General features: G+C 64.8%; 4 protein-coding genes across 4 annotated transcripts in view; all 4 read left to right on the top strand.

Moving 5' to 3' along the window:
- The window catches only part of CHLRE_06g303800v5 (uncharacterized protein), a 7,708-nt gene extending 5,988 nt beyond the window's left edge, over nt 1–1,720 (top strand). The window contains exons 12-14 of the mRNA XM_043063664.1: nt 223–381; nt 614–1,024; nt 1,194–1,720. Of these exons, the coding sequence (XP_042924370.1) occupies nt 223–381; nt 614–1,024; nt 1,194–1,433 (810 nt within the window). The 3' untranslated portion in view covers nt 1,434–1,720. The remainder of the gene's footprint in view (nt 1–222; nt 382–613; nt 1,025–1,193) is intronic.
- A 672-nt stretch (nt 1,721–2,392) lies between these two features.
- On the top strand, nt 2,393–9,708 carry CHLRE_06g303751v5 (uncharacterized protein). The gene is made up of 12 exons (XM_043063663.1): nt 2,393–2,798; nt 3,223–3,565; nt 3,800–4,680; nt 4,866–4,992; nt 5,210–5,452; nt 5,735–5,886; nt 6,142–6,290; nt 6,620–7,218; nt 7,362–7,746; nt 8,075–8,125; nt 8,272–8,584; nt 8,838–9,708. Exons 1-12 carry the CDS (start codon nt 2,436–2,438, stop codon nt 9,012–9,014), a joined length of 3,783 nt encoding a protein of 1,260 aa, XP_042924369.1. The 5' UTR covers nt 2,393–2,435; the 3' UTR covers nt 9,015–9,708.
- Nucleotides 9,709–9,772: 64 nt separating this feature from the next.
- CHLRE_06g303700v5 (uncharacterized protein) lies at nt 9,773–11,856 on the top strand. The gene is made up of 3 exons (XM_043063662.1): nt 9,773–10,140; nt 10,415–10,521; nt 11,128–11,856. The coding sequence occupies exons 1-3, from the start codon at nt 10,000–10,002 to the stop codon at nt 11,243–11,245; spliced, it is 366 nt and encodes a 121-aa protein (XP_042924368.1). The 5' UTR covers nt 9,773–9,999; the 3' UTR covers nt 11,246–11,856.
- A 46-nt stretch (nt 11,857–11,902) lies between these two features.
- CHLRE_06g303650v5 (uncharacterized protein) lies at nt 11,903–19,048 on the top strand. The gene is made up of 15 exons (XM_043063661.1): nt 11,903–12,076; nt 12,261–12,366; nt 12,689–12,796; nt 13,083–13,184; nt 13,563–13,709; nt 14,049–14,165; nt 14,290–14,550; nt 14,774–14,917; nt 15,311–15,414; nt 15,663–15,875; nt 16,124–16,271; nt 16,655–16,768; nt 17,066–17,179; nt 17,472–17,549; nt 17,799–19,048. Exons 1-15 carry the CDS (start codon nt 12,006–12,008, stop codon nt 17,892–17,894), a joined length of 1,923 nt encoding a protein of 640 aa, XP_042924367.1. The 5' UTR covers nt 11,903–12,005; the 3' UTR covers nt 17,895–19,048.
- Nucleotides 19,049–19,112: the final 64 nt, after the last annotated feature.

The following is a 19,112-nucleotide window of genomic DNA, read 5'->3' as shown; positions in this document are numbered from 1 at the left end:
GTGGGTGGGTAGACCATTCCAATCCAAAGAACGCAAGAGTGGGGGCGCCGGGGGGGGGGGTGTTACCGCAGGTGCTGGCGATATGGGTGATACTCCCAGTGTTTTCCTTCAATAGCTCCCTTCAGACAGCATGAAAAGCTCTTTCCTTACACAGTACACACAAACACACACACACACACACACACACACACAACCACACACACACGCTGCCCCCGCACGCAGGACATGATCATGGCCGCCCAGCACGGCCCGCCCGACCCGCTGTACTCCATGGCGGTGCCGGACCGCTCCGGGTTCGTGTACGAGCGCGACACGCCGCTCATCCCCACACAGACCGCCGCGCCGCTCATCCGGGAGAGCCTGCCGCCAGACACGTACATGGTGAGAGCGAATGAGGGTGTGAAGGGGGAGATAGGTAAATCCACGCCCAAATGGGGAGTGTGGGAGTGGTGGGAGTGGTGAGAGTGGTGAGAGTGGTGAAGGTTGGGCTGGATTGGGGCTTGTATTATTTTAAGGGGCGATAGGTCGGGCTTGAGCCGTACATGCGTAGCTGCCGCGCCCGCTGTCCCCGTCACGTGCTCACCGCCCACCCGCCCGCCATGACACAACGCAGGGAGTACACGAGGATCTGTATCGCCGGGCTGCCAACGCACCGGGCTACGGCCAACCGCAACAGCAGCAATACCCGGGGCAGTACCCCGGCCAGCAGCAGCAGGGGCCAATGCTGGGGGCCGGCCTGCGCGACGCGGCCGGCAACCTGCTACCCTCCTCCGCCAACAACCTCCACAACTACCAGAATCCAAACTACCACAACGGTCAATCCGCTGGTGGTGCCTACGACAGACTGGTCGCGCAGCAGGATGCGATGCGGCGCGAGGCGGCGGCGCAGGCCGACGTGGCGGCGGCGATGGCAGCTGGCGGCGGCAGTGGCGGACGCGACCGCTCCTTCTCGTACAATCGGGACACGCCCGTCGTACCGGTGTACAGTGTACTGCCGCTGATCCGTGAGGACGAATTCGTACGGGTAAGTTTTGGAGAGGAGCGGCGTTGCGTTTGTGTGCCACAGCGCGTTGTGAGCCTGCCCGTGTCATTTGTGCCAGCGACTGGGCATTCTCCTAGCTCCACCCAGCCTTCGTCCTCAACCCCGTCACCCTTCCCCCTGCGCCCTGCCTGCACGCTCTTTCCATCCGCAGCGCTCCTCATCGCCGGGCCGCGGCGCGCAGCCACCTCCCACGCCACCGCCCCAGTCGTACACACCTGCGCCGCCGCACTTCTCCACAAACCTGGCGTACGTGCGGGAGCAGGGCTACCCGCCGCCGCCGCCCGCCGCGGTGACAGCCGCCGCAGCGGCGCTGGCAACGCAGCACCTGCAGCCGCAGCCGCAGCAGCTGCAACACCTGCCGCCGCCCACACCGCGCGCAATGTACACTTGAGAGGCTGCGTACGGGCGTCGTGCGGACCGTGCGGCAGAGTGGGTGGATGGCGTGTGCGCGGTTGTGGCGGCGGACTGCCAGTCAGCTGTAGACTGAGGGTTTGACCGCGGCATGGTTCCGGGAATGGAGTTGGAGTTGGACAGCGGAGAGTAGGTTTGGCATGTGGCCCGTAGCTGGGTACGCAGTGAAGGCAGTCGCGGCCACTCGTTGTACCGTCCGTGTGCTATTGTGCAAGACTGATGGGTCCACCGAATGCTTTTGAGCATGTGATGTAATGCATGCGTGCGCTACGGCGCCCTCCTCTAATCGCTCCAAGACACACGACACCTGATGCCCGCCTGGGAATGGTGGTGGCGGCATCTTGGTGTGCTGGCGGGGCTCCACAGCCCCAACGCCGTGCGGGGTAGCTCGTCCGCTGCCGTTCGTCGCGGCATTGAATCCCCACTGCTGTGTGCAGCTCAGCACAGTGCTCCAGGTGAGGTGAGTGGGAGGGAGGGGAGGGGATGTGATACCTCTGGGTTAAGGGAGTCGGGGGACGTAGTTCACTCCAGAACCCAGATGACGGCAAGGGGGGATGGGCGCCCACTTTTGCTTAGTGCGTCATCCGGAGCCACAACAAGGGGGGTGCGGGGAAGAGGCCAGGCTGTGTCACCTGGGAAGGGCCCTCCTTCGCAAGGTCCTTGCCCCACGTCCGGCTGTCGGGCTGGTGGCACAGCAGGACGTTGACCAACCCCCCTCGAGCTCTGTAAACAATATGATCAAGTGACGCGCGCTGCCAAATGCACGTGAGGCCAGGAGACCAACATGGGAAGGAAGTGCACGTCGGTTGCCGGGCCGAACTTGTCACGGAATGGGATGAATCATGGATCGTGCCGATTAACTGGCTAGCGCGCGCCCCACGCACCGCTGCCGCCCTCCAGTGTTGCCGTCACTCACCTTTCTGTTACCCCAACTCTATCTTACGCCCAGATCTACTTTTAACTAACATCCATTGCTCACAACATGGACACGCTCCTGGTCCTGCCAGCCCCGCAGCCCCTTCCTCCGCAGCCGGCGCCCCAGCAGCACCCCGCCCTCGCCCTCCCGCCGGCAGCGCCCTTGCCGCCACTTCGCTTGCCTACTGCCACCGCCGGCACGGCACATAACGCGGAGCCGCCCAACTTCTCCAGTGCCTCCGACGAGCCGCAGGTCACTGTTGCCACCGCGGCCTCCACCACCGCCGCTGCCGCAGCCGCGGTCGCTGCCGCAGCAGTTACCGCTGCGCGCTCGGGCTCCTTCTTTATCGAGCTGGACCCGCGCGGGGCGCTGGCGCTACTGGCAGCGCAGGACCTTTGCCCCTGCGCGCCGTCGCTGCCGTCGGAGCAGGTGGGTGCGCGCGTGGGTGGGGGCGTGGGTGGGGCCGGGGGTGGGGGTGGGGGCGGGGGCGGGGGCTGCCAGGCGCTGGTAGGGGCAGGTGGGGCGTGGCAGCGCGTCGAGGCGAGTGCCGGTGATACATAATTGGCGATATGGGTTGGCCGTGTTCATGCGCCGGGGCAGAAGGTTGGCTGTGTCGGCAGCAGGGACGATCTGGGTCGGTGGCATCAATGGTGGCGTGGCCCGAGGCCTGCATGCCCTAGTCCTGCGGGTCACCGCGGGGGTGGTTTTTTGAGGCGTGGCATTATCTCTTGTGCAAGGGCCTCTTGCGATACAGCACACACACCGTAACCTGATTTGCGCACACGCTCGCACTTTGGGTTCACTTTGGCTCGCGCTTGTGTCGCCGCCTTTTGTCGCCTCGGCGCACACGCAGGCTTCCCCTGCAGGCCTAGCGACAGGAGCACCTGCACCAGAAAGCACCCCGGCGTCAGCACTGGGCTCGGTTTCAGGTGCAGCAGCAGTCGGCGAGACGGTCGGTTTCTCCCAACAGCACGCCGCGATCTTGCCGCCAGTCGGCAGCACCGGCGGCAGCACCGGCGGCCGCAACATAAGCAGCAGCAGTCACACGCCCACGCACGCCGCGGGCGGGTTAGCTAGCGGCTCAGACCCGCTGCTGCTCCCTACTGCGGGCACGGCAGGCACGGCGGGCTGCTCCGGGCGCGGTGGGTTCTTCGGCCTAGCTGCGCCGGAGTGCCCCGAGGACCCGCTGCCGCGAGGTGCGCGCGGGCGTGCGTTTGTGTGTATGTGTATTGCGCGTGCGTGCGTGCGTGTGCGTTGTGACGTCTAGCTAGTAGGTCTGGGTGAGGTGCGAAGGCGCGGGCGGCAAACACCCACCTGCTGCTCTGGCTACCACTGCACGGGGAGCCCTCTATCTCACACCGAACAAACGGTCTGCCTGCTGCCTGGCACCCACACCTGCCCACGCTGCTGCCACGCCCCCCCGCCCCCAGGTGCCTTCTCCACACCCGCGTCTCCGCGGGGTCTGCCGCCACCCGCGTGCCGCACGCAGGGCTTCACACAGGTGCTGGGATTCGACCTGCCCTCATCACCACCTGCGTCAGCTACAGCGGCCGTGTCGTCCTCGGTGGACCGCAGACTGCTCCCCGCATTCGCCTCCCGCGGCTGCTCCCCCGCCCGCATCACCACCAGCGGCAGCGGCCGGCGCGGCGTGCTACTGCCATCCTTCCGCAGCCACCGCCACCTGCCCCTGGCGGCTACAGCCGCTGCTACAGCCGCCGCTGCGTCTCCGCCCTCGCCTGGTTGCAGCCGACACGCGTGCGTAGGGCTGTTTGGAGGGGGCAGTAGCAGCAACAGCAGCAGCGGCAGCAGTAGCAGCTCCCGCTCTAGGCGAGGGGTGGCTGTAGCAGCGGCACCAGCAGGTGACTCTCCATTGCACGGGGGACACGGCGAGGGTGCCAGCCCGCTCGCTGCCTTCACGTCGCCCTTTGCCACCGCCGCAAACGCAACTGCTACAGCCGCAGCAGGCGCCGGCAGTAGCGGCAGTGGCGGCAGTAGCAACACCCTGTCAACCCACACAGGCGCCGGCACCAACGCGATGCAGGGCACAGTGCCGCTTCCCGACCTGCAGCCATCCGCCGCAGCCGGTGGTGGCAGTAGCAACACGAACCCTCTGGACGCCACACCCGCGGCGGCTGTAGCAGCCGCCGCAGCGGCCCGGCCGCCGCCCGCTGCTGCCGGGGCGGCGGGGCTCGGTGGCATTGGTTCACCTCTGCCGGCCGCGGCCTCGCCCGCAGGCGGCGGTGGCGGCGGCGGCGGCGGCGGCGGCTACTCGCCGGCTGGTGGTCACTCGCCGCGGTGGACTCAACAGCAGGTGCAACACACTTCAGGGCAATTTGCTTTGCATACTCCAGCGCAGACTGTACTAAGTAGCTAACCGGCTTGAATTGGTTCCCGACCCCCTGTCATCACTCCGACCAGCCTACCACCAGCACCTGCCACCACCACCTGCCGCCACCTGCCACCCCTGCCGCTGCACCATGTTGCTTGTTACTGCAGGGGTTGGCGGCAGAGGACCTGAGCGCGGGCCTGCTCAGCCGCGTGCACTGCACCGCAGACGGAAGAGTGGTGGTGCTGGAAGCCGGCGGCGGCGGCGGCGGCGGCCGGTGGTCGCCTCGCTTCGGAGGTGCGTGCGTGCGAGCGCCGGCTGGTCATATCATTATATCATGCACACGCGTCGTATGGAGCAGGAGGGTAACGGGTATCAAACCCCATGCACCGTGTCGGCTCACGCCCTGACTTCTGGAAAAGCAGGAATTTCCTTGTTTGGCGCTCGTAAGGATCACACGTGCCACTGTGATATTATCATGTGACAAAGCACTTGTTGGCGGTCATACATGCAGGTGCTTCATCGGCGTTTGGGCCGGCGGCGGCTACAGCTGCTGCTGCTGGTTCACCGGGCAGCATCAGTCCCCCACCTCACCACCATGACCTCACGACAAGTAGTCATCACTCCGATGCCAGTGGCGCCGGCGGCGGCTTCGAAGTGGACATGGATGGAGGCGGCGGTGCGGCCGCCGCCACGCCCTACCCGCCGGCGGCGTGTGTGGAGGTGGGGCGCCGTTACGTCGCCGCGGTGCTGGCAGGTGCGTGCGTACGTGTGTGTGTGTGTGTGTGTGTGTGTGTGTGTGTGTGTGTGTGTGTGTGTGCGTGCATGTGCATGCGTGCGTGCGTGTGCGTGCGTATGCATTTGTGCATGTGTCGTGCGTGTGTGTACGCCTGTGTTTGCTCGTGTGTCGCGGCAGTGAGATGCTGGCGGCCGTGTTTGTGGGACGAGAATTGCTTCTGTCTGCATGCTTTTTTGACTGCGCTTCCTGCTTCCTCCACCCCTATTTTCTCCACCTGCCGCCCCCACCTCCCCTCAACAGCCGTGTCGTACGGCGTGGACGCGCCCGGTGTGCGGGGGGAGCTGGAGGCGCTGCTGGCGCCGGGGGTGGAGGCGCACGTGGGGGTCACGGGGGCGGCGCCGCCTGCACGTGGGCGGCACGTGTTCCTGGACATGCTGGGACGAGACAACTCGGTGAGGAGGGGTGGGAGGGAGGGAAGGTGGGGGGGAGGTGGGAGGGGAGAGGTGGGAGGGGAGAAGTGGGAGGGGAGAGGTGGGGGGATTGAGGGTATGGGGTGAGTGAATGGGCAGCAGCAACAGCAGCGGGTTCCCGTGCGTTGCGTGGGTGCGATGGGCAGGTGTGTGCCTGGGCTGTCCTTCACACACATCATGAAGTGCGTGGCGATGTCCGGCGTTCTGATGTCTGGGGGTCTGGTGTGGTGTCCACAGAGCTACGACAACTGGCGAATGGTGCTGCTGGCGGCGGCGGCGCCCCCGGGTGGCGGCGGCTGCTACCTGTGGGTGGATGAGTCGGCGCGCAACGTGGGGCCGCTGCTGCCGCCGGGGCCGGGCGGGGACGCGGCGCCGCCGTCCTTCCGGTACGTGCTCGCCCTTGTGCGTGCATGTCGCAACTCGCACTCCTCCTCAAGTATATCCTGACAGCTATTGCCATGGAAATGTTGCTGGATGCCCATTGCGTGCGGTAGCACTGCTGGCTGGTCGTAACTCAACACTACCCACGTTACACCTGCTGATCACGATTCGTGGAATCCGTCCGCAATCCCTACTACCATGCCACGCACCCCACCCCATCCCCCACTCCACGGCCCCAACCCCCGGTTCGGTTCAGTTTGGGACTTTGGGCTGGTATCTACAATCACCCCCCCCCCCCCACCCCCCACCCCTCCCACTGTTGCCGCCACCGCAGCACCAGCCGCAGCCTCACGCTGCACCGCCTGGCTCTGGACCCCGACGGCCGCATCACCGCCGCCTGGGCCCGGTACCAGCTGTTCGACGAGATGCGAGACCTCATGCTACTGCCGCCGCCGCCACAACAGCTGCAGTCGCCTTCGGCAGTAGCAGCTACTGCTTCTGCTACTGCCGGTGGCGGTCTGGAGGAGGAGGAGCAGGGCGGCGGCGGCGGCGGCTCCGCCGCACAGCCCATGGAGACTAAGTCGCCTGCGGTTGCGCCGCCCACCGCCGGCACCGCCGTCACCACCGCCGCCGCCCCTTTCACGACTGCCGCACATCAGCAGGCTGCACCGCAACAGGTGGCGGCCGCGGCGGCGGCGGCGGCACCACATCGGCGGCGGGCGCCCGACCTGACCGCGCTGCCCTTTGTGCAACGGCTCATGGCCCGTCACATGGCGGCGGCGGTCGGGGCGGCAGGGGTGGTGGGGATGGAAGGAGCCGGAGGTTTTGAGGGAGCCATTGCGGGCGGCGGCGGAGGGGGAGGTGGTGCAGGAGGAGCGGGGCTGCAGCAGCAGGGCGAGGGCGCGGCGGCGGAGCTGCAGGCCGCATACGCAGGTGCGCATCGGGGTCGGTGCATCGGTGGCATGTGTGCGGCAGCATTAGCTAGCATCGTAACGGTGCGCAGCAGTGTGTCAGCATTCGGACAACTTTGGGCTTGCTCCAAACCGGAACCTCGCTGTGTCGTGATTCCTCTGCAGTTGCCACGGACCCGCAACACGCCGCCGACAAGCACCACGACTACGCCGCCGGCGGCACCACCACCGCCACCGCCACCACCACCACCATCATCAATACTGCCGCGGCCGCGCCTGCCAGCCCGCTCGACTACCTCATCGACACCGACAGCAGCAGCACCCACACACATGACCCCCAGCAGCACCTCCACCTGCTGCCGCCGCCACACGCTGTGTCGCCGCCGGCGCCTCAGCTGGCGGCGCAGGTGGGCCGCGGCGTGGCGGCCTGGCTGGGCTGTGTGGACAGTAGCTTCGAGGGGGTGCGGGACGTGTTCGGCGGCCTGGGGGAGGACTGCCAGCTGTGGGAGGCGCTGGGGCTGTGGAGACACATGGCGGGGGCACGGGGCAGGTGAGCACGGGGAGGTGCGTGTTCATCGTGTGTGTTTGGGGGGGGGGTGAGGTTGGGGGTAGGGTACTCCAGTCCCCATGGAACCAAGATCCAGAGCCGGGGCACGTGGGGTGCGTGTGGGTGTGGGAGTAACTGGGTCCCTGTTCCCACCATTCACAATAAGGGGCGGCGCGGATTCTAGTACCATTGCCATGGTGCTATAGCTTGTTGCCAACAGGGAGGGGTTGTGAATAGGTACACGTTCTCGAGCTGTGAGACAGGTCTCACAACACTCCGTTTCACCGTCTCACCTGCGCTTTACTAACCCCCGCCTCACCAACCCTCACAGGGATGCAGTGCTGCAGCAGCTGCAGCACCTCCACGCCGAGTACGACATACGGTGAGCGGGCGGGCAGGACGGCAGGTCGGCGGGCGATAAAGCAGCGGGACATTGAAGGCTGGCAGGCTGAAGCGGCTGTGTGTCGGGTGCAAGCCACAAGAAGCAACACTTGCAATACAAATGCACGCGGTTCACACGGTATACAGGATTCGTCGCGGCAGCTGGGCCCTAGACGCCGCTGGCCTGGTCGCCTTCTGCGCGTGGGAGGCAGACGTGCGCCGCCGCCGCTGCCGCAGCCCCCGTGTCGCCGGCAGCAGCAGTGGCGGCGGCGGCGCGGCGGACGCGGCACAGGGCATTGCTGGCATGTGCCTGGGTGGCGACGCCAGTGGCGGCAGCAGCGGAGGCGGCGGTGGCGGCGGTGATGCTGCTGCTGCTACTGCTGCTACTGCTGGAGAGGAGGAGGAAGCGCCCGACGTGGTGACCTGGTCCAGTATGGATGTGTACGGCCTGTCGCCGCAGGCACGTGGGATGGGGTGGCGCGTGGGCGGGCGGGTATGTACGGGCATGACCCTTGGACCCCTTCACGGATTGGTGTCGGGTCCTGACCGTACGCGCTGGTGCCGTAAGCGCACGTGCACGCCTCCCCCTCCCCTTACCGCATGCCCCTCTAGCACACCCACCCGCCCGCATGCTCCCCCCCCCCACACTACTCCCTTGCAAACCTGCCACGCGCCCCCTCGCCCCCTGGCCCCCTGCCCACCCTTGCCCTCAGGGCCACCTGCGGGACGTGGTCATGTACCGCACGCCGCTGCCGGGCGAGGCCGCGGGCGTGTTCCGACAGCACCTGCTGCCGGCCTGGGAGCGACAGGAGCAGCAGCAGCAGGAGCAGGAGGGGCAGCAGGTGGGGCAGCAGGTGGGGCAGCAGGCGGCGCAGGAGCCGATGCAGTAGGTAAACGCAAGCAGGCCCTTGGAAGCGCAGGTGCTGCTGTGGGCGGGACTTGGTAGCGGGTCGGCGGGTGGCAATGTCGAAAGCCTATTGCTTGTAGGTTAAGACTTGAGTGTGTTAAGTTGTAGGTTGAGAGTTTTGCTCAAGGATTGTTTGTGTGGCAGAGGTACGCGTCCAGTGTCATCTTGATGTTCCACCGTTCCGGTGTGTTGGCCCGAACCTGAAGGATGCTGCATACATGCAATTTAGGCCACTCAGGTGTATGTTGGCCGAAGGGGATAAAGGCCAGTAGATACAAGTTGGCGCATTAGTGCAGTTAGGTAGCAGCCGGAGGGATGTGTGGCCGCGTGTGTGGATGGGCGCACGAGCTAAGCGTGCATATTGCTATGTTGCGTGTGCCTGCACGGATACAGAATATGCGTGCTGTAACAATGCATGCTCGAGCCTGAAATCCGTGTACGTACGGTAAACAAGGCAGCAAGGAACAAAGTGGTCTGGGTGGCAGGCGCTAGCTTTGAAGTTGAGACGGTGCAATAAAATCAGGCAACTTCTCGCCCAAGGAAACATCTACACTGTGCGCTGACACACGACAGCAAGTGCTACCTGCGCACGGCAATGGTGGGCGTCGAAGGAGACCGATGGGGAGGTGGCCAAGCGGGAGGGTGCCAGAACGCGTGCTGGATCTACCATTCACACATCGCGGCCTTGACGGGGCCGATCTGAGTGCAGCTGACAACCCAAAACGGAACCCTGTAAGTAGTGGTATTACAACACAATATCAGACATGCAGATGCTACGCGCAAAGCCTTTCTGCGGGGCGACCCCGTGCGCCCGGCCAACACGGGTGCTACGGATAAATGCCGCTCAGCAGCAATCACCGCTCAAGACGCTAGCAATTAAGCGCGATGAGCAGGCCGAGGCCTCACCATCAGTTCTACCACTTGCATCCCTCGCGGCGCTTACCACGCTGTTTACCGCGAGCCGCGCTATGGCCGTCGAAGTGCCGGAAGTTTCCGCTGAGGACATTACCATCATGGCCGCGAGCCAGCCGGATGCCGGCATTCAGTCCATCATCGTGGGCCTGCTGTTCGGCACCGTTGTGGCGCTGCTGCTGGTCGTGACGGGAGGGGTAAGATAGCGCGGGCATACCTGGGCGGGGCATGAAACGGAGGGGGAATTCGCCGGAGGGGGAATTCGCCGGAGGGGGAATTCGCCGTAGGGGGAATTCGCCGTGCATGAAGTGGGCGGGGGGTGCGTGCTGCTCGCAGGGCCGTAACCCTTGCTACTGCTGTACGCAGCATGGAAGGAGAATTCCCCAACCAGCTCGTAGCCCTCGCCCTCAACACGCTACAAACGAAAAACCATCATTACCTAGTCACCTCCACCGCGCCTCGCACACTCAGGTGGCCTACATCAACATCAAGCAGTGGCTGGACGCGCGCCAGGAGAAGGAGGACCGCGACAAGGAGAAGGCGGCACCCGCGGCCGCCGCCAGCAGCAGCGCCGCCAAGTGGGTGACGCGGAAGCGGTTGAGATGATGGGTCAGCAGGGACAGGTCGTGACGGACTTGTAGCAGCCGGGTTGGGTCAGTCGCCGGGGGGCAGCTGAAACCGACTGCGAGTGCGTGTGGCCGGGGGTTGCCGGCGGTGTATGTGTGGGAAAGAGGCTCGTAACCGGAGGCGTGTTGGCGGGCTTGGGTTGGGTGGCACCATGGCGGTCAGGCCAGGGCGGCTGACTGTGTGGCCAGACCCGGCGACAGACCGGGTCAGCGGGTGCAGCTGCAGCGACTGCGCAGGGCCCGCCATGCTGCTGGAGGGAATGTGTAGGTGGTGTGTGCAGGCTGGGCTGGTGACGGGTCGAGCGCCGGGCAGGGGCGGGGATGCCGGGCGAATGAACGAATGAGTCAATGAGTGAGTGGTCTACTGCAGTAGGCCATGGTTGGCCACAAGGCCAGCAGCGAACGAGGTGGCGCGCTGTAACGGGCTGCCAGTGTGCCCGGGCGACGCCTGTTGTCAGCCCTCTCTCCCGTGCCCCGGCATTCGCAAGCACGGCAGGGTTCTTGCAACTCAAAACCGCCTGGTCTCTAACAACAAGCGCGCCTGCTGTTCCGCAACAGGTCGAGCGGCAAGGAGGAGGACCCCAACGCGGTGGTGCCGCTCAAGCGCGCCAACCGCATCAAGAAGGAGAAGGGCAAGGGCTTCGCCGCCGCCGACCAGTTCACCAGCCGCCGGTGATCCTATGGAGCTGTGCAGTGGCTTGCTGGTGGGGCGCAGAATGCGGGGTGACAAGTTTTTGCGACTGGAGTGCGGGACGAGGGAGAGTGTGCGTGTATGTGTGTGTGGTTGGAGAGAGGCGTGGGGTCTGCTTTCGGGTCCGCGCACGAATGGGTGGGCGGTGCTGCTGGGCGAGAGGGCGTTTGGCCGCTTGTCTAGATGGCAGGGCCTGCAATTATGAATCTTGTGGGCTGCGGATGATCTACGGTGCGTGCCGGCCGCGTTTTTGCGACATGGAGTGGAGGTGGAGGCGATCGGGGGGCGAGGGAAGATAGGGCATCGTCAGGGTCCTGTAGTGGCGGTGCGGGGTTGTAGGCGGCAAGTCCGGACACATAGACGGGCAGTGGCGGGTCCAGCGCAAAGCCACCGGCCAAGCGCAAAAGCGTGGTTTGATCGGCTGCGTTGAGATCTTGGTCCGGTTGCTGGTCTTGCAGTGTTGACCTGGTGACGGATCGGCGAACACTGGGGATGCGGAGGGTGGAAGGAGGGGACCCGGCATGGTGATTGCCCGGCCTCTTGAGGCACTATCCCGCTGATTGTTACGGAATTGTTGTGAATAAACATCCACGACGCTTACATCACTTTATCTGTTTCTATGCTGCTGGCGGCGAGGTCCCACTAGTTTGCGCGCCAGCGCGTCATCAAGCAATCGCGGAACTGGGCAGCGCGTGGGGCGCTATATCCATTGGAAAACACATCCTGTCGATTGATCTAGGAAGCCATGTTCAAGAAGCCCTTCAATTTGGGCCAGTCCCACAAAGTTAGCGGCGCTGACCGAAAGAAGCTTCGCAAGTAAGTCAGAAACATATTACGCTTTATCTCGATGACTCTGGTGCTGGCGGGGATGGACCGCTCGGCCACACACTTGCACCCAAGCCCCTCTACCGCAGCCGTCTCCCAGGGCCCTCTCCCGGAAAACCTCCACAGCTGCACCTCGCCCAGCCCACCTTCTCCCACAATGCCCCTCGGCACCCAGGGCGCTGGAGAAGGTGTACGGCGTGGGCGAGGATGGACTGGAGGCCATCCTGCCGGCCAAGGCGGGCGAGCTGGAGTGTGTGAAGCTGGCATCGCCCTCCCGCGTGGTGAGGGCCTGAGGGGGCGGGTCCAGGCATTCACAGGGGGCGGGCCTATTAGGCACGCTAAGCGGGAGCGGCAGTGGCCGTTGCACGTGTCCATGGACGCATCGCGGTGGACGCAGCATGCCTGCGGCGCTCGCTTGCCCGCCGCCCCCCGCCTCCGCCGCCCCCGTCTGCCCGGCACATGAAGCCCGACCCCGCCATCCTTGCACCCCTCCTCCCCCACCCCTTTACCCGCCACCCCCTCCGCCCCCCTCCCCCGTTCCCCCTCCTCCCCACACCTGCATCCTCCTGCTCCCCTCCACTAATACACCCCCGCCGTACGCAGGTTCTGTACCTGCACGACGGCAGCCCCATCCTGCTGGACCCCAACGGCAAGGGCGACTACGCGCCCACCGTGTTCGCGCTGTGGCGCTGGCCCGACCTGCTGCCGCGGGTGGGTGGGTGCATGTGTGTGTGTGTGTGTGTGTGTGTGTGTGTGTGTGTGTGTGTGTGTGTGTGTGTGTGTGTGTGGTGCGCGGGTGGCCGTTGTGCCTGGCGCAAGCGGTGCTGGTGCGGTCCGGGAGGCAGTGACCTGTGCCACACGTACCGGATCCGCCTGCACGTGCACCACCTTTGACTGCTCCACGTTTCCCCACGCTCCACTGTATCATATGAGAGCCGCACACGACTCAGCGCCCGCCTCCTCCGACCCCGCCCCCGGCCCGCCCCCCCCTTCGCAGGTGTATGTGAAGCACCCCGCCGTGAGCCGCTACCTGGTGGGCGGCGCCGACCTCATGCTGCCCGGGGTGGCGATGCCGGCGGAGGGGCTGCCGGCGTTCCAGGTGGGGCAGTGGGTCGGCCCGTAGTGTGTGTATGGCGAGGGCGGTCGGTAGAGGAGGCTAGGGTTTAAGCATAAGGATTGAGGCGGGCAGGTGAGCGCTCCCGTTTCGCTCGTACTAAAGCACCCGTTCCGGCGCATGTGCTGCACGCACAGTATCGACTCCCCAGTATCGACCTTCTCCCTCTCGCTCTGTCCTCCAAACGCGCTTCATTGCTACTGCGCCCATGCCTGAATGAACACGCGGCTGCACACACACACACACACACACACACACACACACACACACACACACACACACACACACACACACACACACACACACACACACACACACACACACACACACACACACACACACACACACACACACACACCGCAGCGAGACCAGCTGCTGGCGGTGTGCTCGCCCGGCAACCCGGCGCCGGTGGCTGTGGGCGCGGCGGTGATGGACTCCAGCGACGCGGCGGCGCGCATCCGGGGCCAGGTGCCGGGCGGCTGCAGGGGCAAGCTGGTGGAGGTCATGCAGGTGGGGGCGGGGGTTGCGGGGGCCGGGGGTTGCGGGGGTGCAAGGGGGGGAGGGGGTGGCGAGGGAGTGACGGAGTGTATGAGGCCGTGGGGCGTGGGGAGGGGCCATGTGTTTTCTTGACAGCCGGAGACAACGTGATGCGTGGCCCGCAAGCGTCTGGTGACACAAACTTCAGGTGTGGCCGTGCGAGGCGATGGAAGCAGTTCCCGTCTTGCATCTCCCCCTTCCCACACCTGACCCTCACCTTTTACCCGCCCATTCCCGTCTTTGCACGCACTGCTGCCCCCCTCCTCTCCCCCCTGTTGTTGCCCTCCCTCCCTCTCCCACCACCACCACCAGCACTACGGCGACTGCCTGTGGTCGGACGTGGGCGGGCGGGCGGTGCCCAACGCCGGCTTTTTGGCGGACGGCGTGGTGCCGCCCGGCGTGGCATCCGTGGAGGCAACACTAAACGGGGTGAGGCGCGGCAGATTTTGTGTGTGTGTATTGTGTGTGTATGTGGGCGTCCGCGCCCATGCATGCGCAATGACCGGCACACCGATGAGCAATGCCCCGCCGCCACGACTGCGGCCACACACAGGAGTTGGGCGACGACGGCGGCGACGACGGCGCGGAGGCACAGGACGGCGAGGGGGCTTCGGGGCAAGCTGGCGGCGAGTCGGCGGCGGATGGGGCGGCGGAGCGGATAGCGGGGCTGTCGCTCGACGGGGCTGGGGGCGCGGGCGGCGAGTCGGGTGCGGCGTCCACGTCAGGTTCGGGGGCAGGGGCGGCAGGTGGCGGCGGCGAGGCGGAGGCGGAGGCTGTGGACATGGATGCACTGCTGGAGTCGGTGCTGCTGCAGGTGCGGGCGGCTGAATCCTGCTCATGTCATGCTGCAGGGTTGCACCTGGCTTTGCCTGGGAAACTGTGTGGGAGGAAAGGTTTGGCGCCAGGTCGATAGCTTGACTGACAGCGATGCTCTTGCGCAGTTACAAGCCATACTGCATCCAGTCGCATGCGCGCCGGTATGCTCCGCGATCAACACAACTACAGCAATCTAGTTTACGCTTACCACACTTGCACAGGCTCTGACCAAGAGTGTCAAGGACGGCGACCTGCCGCTCAATAGCAGTGTGCTGTGGAACCAACACATGCTGCCGCAGCGGCCGGCGGGCAGCACCCTGGACGTGAAGAAGAGCAAACATAAGAAGATGTCCAAGTTCTTGCAGGCGAGTGAACACATGGGGGGGAGAGTGAGCAGCGGGGGGGGGGAGAGTGTTCAGCGAGGGCAACTGACAGTGAGGGCGTGTGTTCAGTGCGGGCGAGTGACTAGTGAGTAGTGAGGGCGAATGCGTATTATATTATGTCCATGCACCGTGCCTTTGCACCGTACCCGCAGACCTGCCTGTGGGCCACTGTGGGCCGGGCTGGTGCTTGTGTCACAACTGTTTATCTGCATTCCGTGCCCTAGCCCCTAGCTGGCACACCCACAATTATTCCAACTATATTCCACTCCGTGTACCTGGTGGCCCACATTCAGTCCTTCCCGCGTCCCCCTTCACCGCCGCCGCCGCGCTGGCGCGCAACCGCAACCGCAACCGCAATCGCTTGTCCCCACGCAGTCCTACGGCAAAGCGGGCCTGCTGACTTGCAAGGAGGACAAGCACTCGGGCGACGTCATTGTCACCGCCGTCAACCGCAAGTGCCCGCTGCTGCTAGACTTCAGGTGAAGGGTGCACGCGGGCGTTACTGCGTGCGAGCGAGCGTTGCGGGGTGCGGGTGGGCGTTTCAGTGGTGCGTTGTGGGGTGGGGTCGGTTACAGAGGCGGCTGCTCTGGATGAGATCTAGCCACAGCAAGGCACCGCTCCAGCTCCAGTGACACCCTTCCAAGGTTTAGTTTGGGATTGGAATGACTACCCTCCTCCCCACCCCTCACCTCCGCACCGCATTCTCCCGCACACACCCCGCTACTAGGCCCTACAAAGCCAGCAGCACCGCCGCCGCAGAGTCCGCAGGCCCCACCGCCGGCGCCCCCGAGACGGCGGCTGCGACCTCCGGCGGCGCCGGCGCCTCCTCCTCCGCCGCCGGCGGCAATGACGGCTCCGGCTGCCAGGCCCAGCTGCTGATCGAGGAGGTGTACAAGCCGGGCAGGGAGCTGCGGCCCATCTTTGAGGAGCTGAAACTCAAGTGAGAGTGGCGCTTCCGTGGCGCGGCGTGGCGTGGGTGTGTGCTTCGCAGAAGTACTGGCCGTGCGCGTACTTGGGCCGTGGTGCCTTTCCACCCGCGCCTGCCCCTGCCCCTGCGCCTATCTCACTCGTTACCTGGACCGTCGGGCGTCTCCTCCAATCCCTCCGTGCCGTCCTCCATTTGCTTCTGCTTCAACCGCTCCCATCACCGCCACCACTTGCCCCTGTTGCTCCTGCCCTCGCCTGCAGCCCTGAGGCTCTGTACACGGGCTCTGAGGCCGCGGAGGTGGCGCTGGCCTACGTCAAGGCGGCGGGGCTGGACGACCCGGCCCGCGCGCAGCTGCCCGACAACCGCACGCTGCAGCTGAACCCGCTGCTGTGTGACGCCCTCTTCAAGGTGGGGTGGGTGACCGCCTGACCGGGTGGGGAGACCGGGTGGGTAGACCGGTGGGTTGTAAAATCCAGCCCAAACTAAACCAAATCAAGTGAAAACGAGCGGAGTGGGGTGGGGTAGCTGGGGGCCGGGTGGCTGGGGGCGGCCTGGCGGAGGCGGGTGAGGTGGGCTGGGTGGGTGGGTGCTACGTACCGTAGTGCTTTGGCGGTGACGGGCGCACGTGTGTTGAGGCATAGCTGCGGGCACTGAGTGCAGCTGTGCTGAGTGACCGCCTCGCCTTTGCTCTCCAAACACCACCACGACAACGCTTCCTTCCTCTGCCCCCGAGCTCAATTCCCCCTCGCCCCCCCCCCTCCCCTCCCTCCCCTCCGCTGCGTCCTCCCTAGGGCTTCATCAAGAAGGGCGAGACCTACCCCACGCACCTGCCCAAGTCCGAACTGCGGGAGGCTTTCATGCGCCGCATGCACCTGCAGTGCAGGCTCAGCAGGGGGGCATACCAGGTGTGTGTGGTGGTGGTGGGGTGTGTGTGTACGGGAGGCCGGGCTGGGGAGCAGCGCGGGTGAGTGAGCTGGTGGGAAGCACACATGGAGGCGGTTGGGTGACAGTTGGGTGGTCCCATTTGGGTGAGCCACTGTGTTAAGAAAGCCAACAATACGAAGTGTACAGCTGTGTGTGTGTCTGTGTGTGTGAGAGAGAGTGCACGTGTGCGTGTGTGTGCCCTCAGGAAGGCGTTGGGGATGCCTAAACGCGGCCCCGCATGCGTTCACAGATCCCTTCTCCCCACCTCCCAACTGCAGGTGGTGCGCAAGGGCGCGCCGCCCGCGGTGGCCATCAGCACCGAGAAGCGGCAGGGCAACAAGCGGGTGACCAAGATCGCGGGGCTGGAGGCGTTCTTGGTGGACCCGGAGGTGGTGAGTGGAGGACGGGGCGCGGGAGCGGGGAGAGGGAGGGACGGGAAGGGGTTCAAGTAAACCGGCACACCCCCACGCGTGGCCGAGGCACACACGGAAAGCCGGCTCTTCGTGTTGACGGGAGGCGGCGGGCAGAGTGATTGCAGGGGCAGTGGTGGGGTGGATATGAGCCTGACCGCATGAACGGCTGCATGTGGCATTGCTGCCTTGCCGGCCTGTAACCGCACCCCTCTGTTCCCAGCTTGTTCCCCGTTCCACACTGCCCTCCACTGCCTCCTGCGCTGCCCCACAGGTGGCGGGCGAGTGCCAGCGCAAGTTCGCGTGCAGCACCAGTGTGGTGGACCTCCCTGGCAAAAACACCGGGCAGGAGGTGGGTGGGCCGGGGCGGGGGGGGGGGGGATTCAGGCCGGGAAAGCAGCAATGTCATGTGAGGGAGCACACAGGTTGGACGGGCAGGAACGCGAACCCGCACCAATCCGTTGCCCGGTGCCGGACTACCACCAACTTGTCCCCCGAACCCGCCCTTCCCCACGTTCTTCACATAAACGGCTAACCTCCCAACCAATCTTTGCAATCCCCGCACACACACATTCTTTGTTTTCGTACCTCTTGAACACAGGTGGTGCTGCAGGGCTCATTCCCCGAGAAGGCTGCCGACTTCCTCATGACCACCTACGGCATCCCTAAGAAGTACTTCCTGGTCAAGTCCGCATGAGGGTGATCAGGACTGGTCAGGAAATCGGCGATGTGGATGGTGGCAATGGGGGAGGATGGCGATGGGTATGATGGCGTAGAGGGTTGCAAAAGAGGGTCTCGTGAGGCCGTCGGATGCTGTGCCCTGATGGGGCTGGAAGGAAGGAGAGGGGCTTTGCGCAGAAGGCTGCGGCATAGTGTGTTTCGGCTGTGCGCAGTTGGGGCCCCCGGAATGGGGTTGCTGCGTCGGCGGTTGGGGGTATGCATATGGCGTGGCGTGGTGTGGATTGGCGTCTAACTGTGTGTTAAAGAGCACAAGGGAAATGTGTGTGTGGGGGGGGGCATGCAGCAGAGGTCACACAATACAGATGGCTTTCCTCGGGTTTGTGTGTACCTTCAGGCCACGGATGCGCAAGTAACGAATGTGGTACGTGGGAGTGGTGAGGGCCAGGCAAGGAGAGCAGCAGGGTGGATGCCAGTGCGTGGATGCATGGGGACCCGTGTTCTGTTGTGGGCTTGGCAGGGAACGTGGTTCGCAGGGTGTCGAGGGCGTAGGCCCCATTCGCCGGCTGCAGAGTCCGATTGGTGTGGCAAACTGGCAACCTTCATCAACTACTTTTCGCGGTGTTCCATTGTAGAGGAGGTGCAGCGGTTATTGGCTGGGCGCAGGACACAGCTGGTGTACCTGGTACAATATGCTTGCGAGGTGGTTCTAAGTTGAGCTGGTTCAGGATCCCAGACCCGCCCAGACGTCTCACCGGGTGCCTTCCACTTCGTGGGGGAGAGTAGAGGAGCATGTTGGACCATGAGAGGGTTGGAGGCAACAGCTGCGGTGAGTGCGGTCGAACTGGGGTGGGTTGCCAGGGACCCAGGGCTTCGGCACAACGCAAGACTGTAGGCAAAGAGCGTGAGTCACTGAGTGGTGAGACTGTGAAAATGTTGGCGTTGGCCTGGAATCTCTGGGCACCGGTATCGACGCGCCATGTCCGCGTGCAGGATGGTGTTCGTGTACAGTTCCGCAGCGTCGGTTTACACAGCCCTTGGGCTCTGTCGAGAAGTAACTCAGCGCGTTCCATGGCCAGTCTGGAACATTTGACATTGATTGCACTGTTGCATACCAGACGTTGGACTCAAAGAGGGACAGCCCCGCGTGTCGAGATCTGAACATCAACATGTCGCCTCGCTATGAGCCTGCCAATCGCAATGCCGTCAAACCTACAGCTTTTCTGCTAACATATTA

The sequence above is a fragment of the Chlamydomonas reinhardtii genome, chromosome 6 (genome assembly GCF_000002595.2).
Source record: "Chlamydomonas reinhardtii strain CC-503 cw92 mt+ chromosome 6, whole genome shotgun sequence".
NCBI lineage: Eukaryota > Viridiplantae > Chlorophyta > Chlorophyceae > Chlamydomonadales > Chlamydomonadaceae > Chlamydomonas > Chlamydomonas reinhardtii.
The sequence above is the reverse complement of the archived record's forward strand: the minus strand, read 5'-3'. Positions and strand labels throughout refer to the sequence as shown.

What these genes read in the sequence shown, in the direction of transcription:
- CHLRE_06g303751v5 (XM_043063663.1), top strand. Translation starts at nt 2,436, where the DNA reads ATGGACACGCTCCTGGTCCTGCCAGCCCCGCAGCCCCTTCCTCCGCAG. An exon ending in GTGGTCGCCTCGCTTCGGAG is followed by an intron (nt 4,993 to 5,209) that starts GTGCGTGCGTGC and finishes TCATACATGCAG; the next exon opens with GTGCTTCATCGGCGTTTGGG. An exon ending in CACGCCGAGTACGACATACG is followed by an intron (nt 8,126 to 8,271) that starts GTGAGCGGGCGG and finishes CACGGTATACAG; the next exon opens with GATTCGTCGCGGCAGCTGGG.
- CHLRE_06g303700v5 (XM_043063662.1), top strand. Translation starts at nt 10,000, where the DNA reads ATGGCCGTCGAAGTGCCGGAAGTTTCCGCTGAGGACATTACCATCATG. An exon ending in TGCTGGTCGTGACGGGAGGG is followed by an intron (nt 10,141 to 10,414) that starts GTAAGATAGCGC and finishes TCGCACACTCAG; the next exon opens with GTGGCCTACATCAACATCAA. An exon ending in GCCAGCAGCAGCGCCGCCAA is followed by an intron (nt 10,522 to 11,127) that starts GTGGGTGACGCG and finishes GTTCCGCAACAG; the next exon opens with GTCGAGCGGCAAGGAGGAGG.
- CHLRE_06g303650v5 (XM_043063661.1), top strand. Translation starts at nt 12,006, where the DNA reads ATGTTCAAGAAGCCCTTCAATTTGGGCCAGTCCCACAAAGTTAGCGGC. An exon ending in TGGCATCGCCCTCCCGCGTG is followed by an intron (nt 12,367 to 12,688) that starts GTGAGGGCCTGA and finishes CGCCGTACGCAG; the next exon opens with GTTCTGTACCTGCACGACGG. An exon ending in AGGGGCTGCCGGCGTTCCAG is followed by an intron (nt 13,185 to 13,562) that starts GTGGGGCAGTGG and finishes CACACACCGCAG; the next exon opens with CGAGACCAGCTGCTGGCGGT.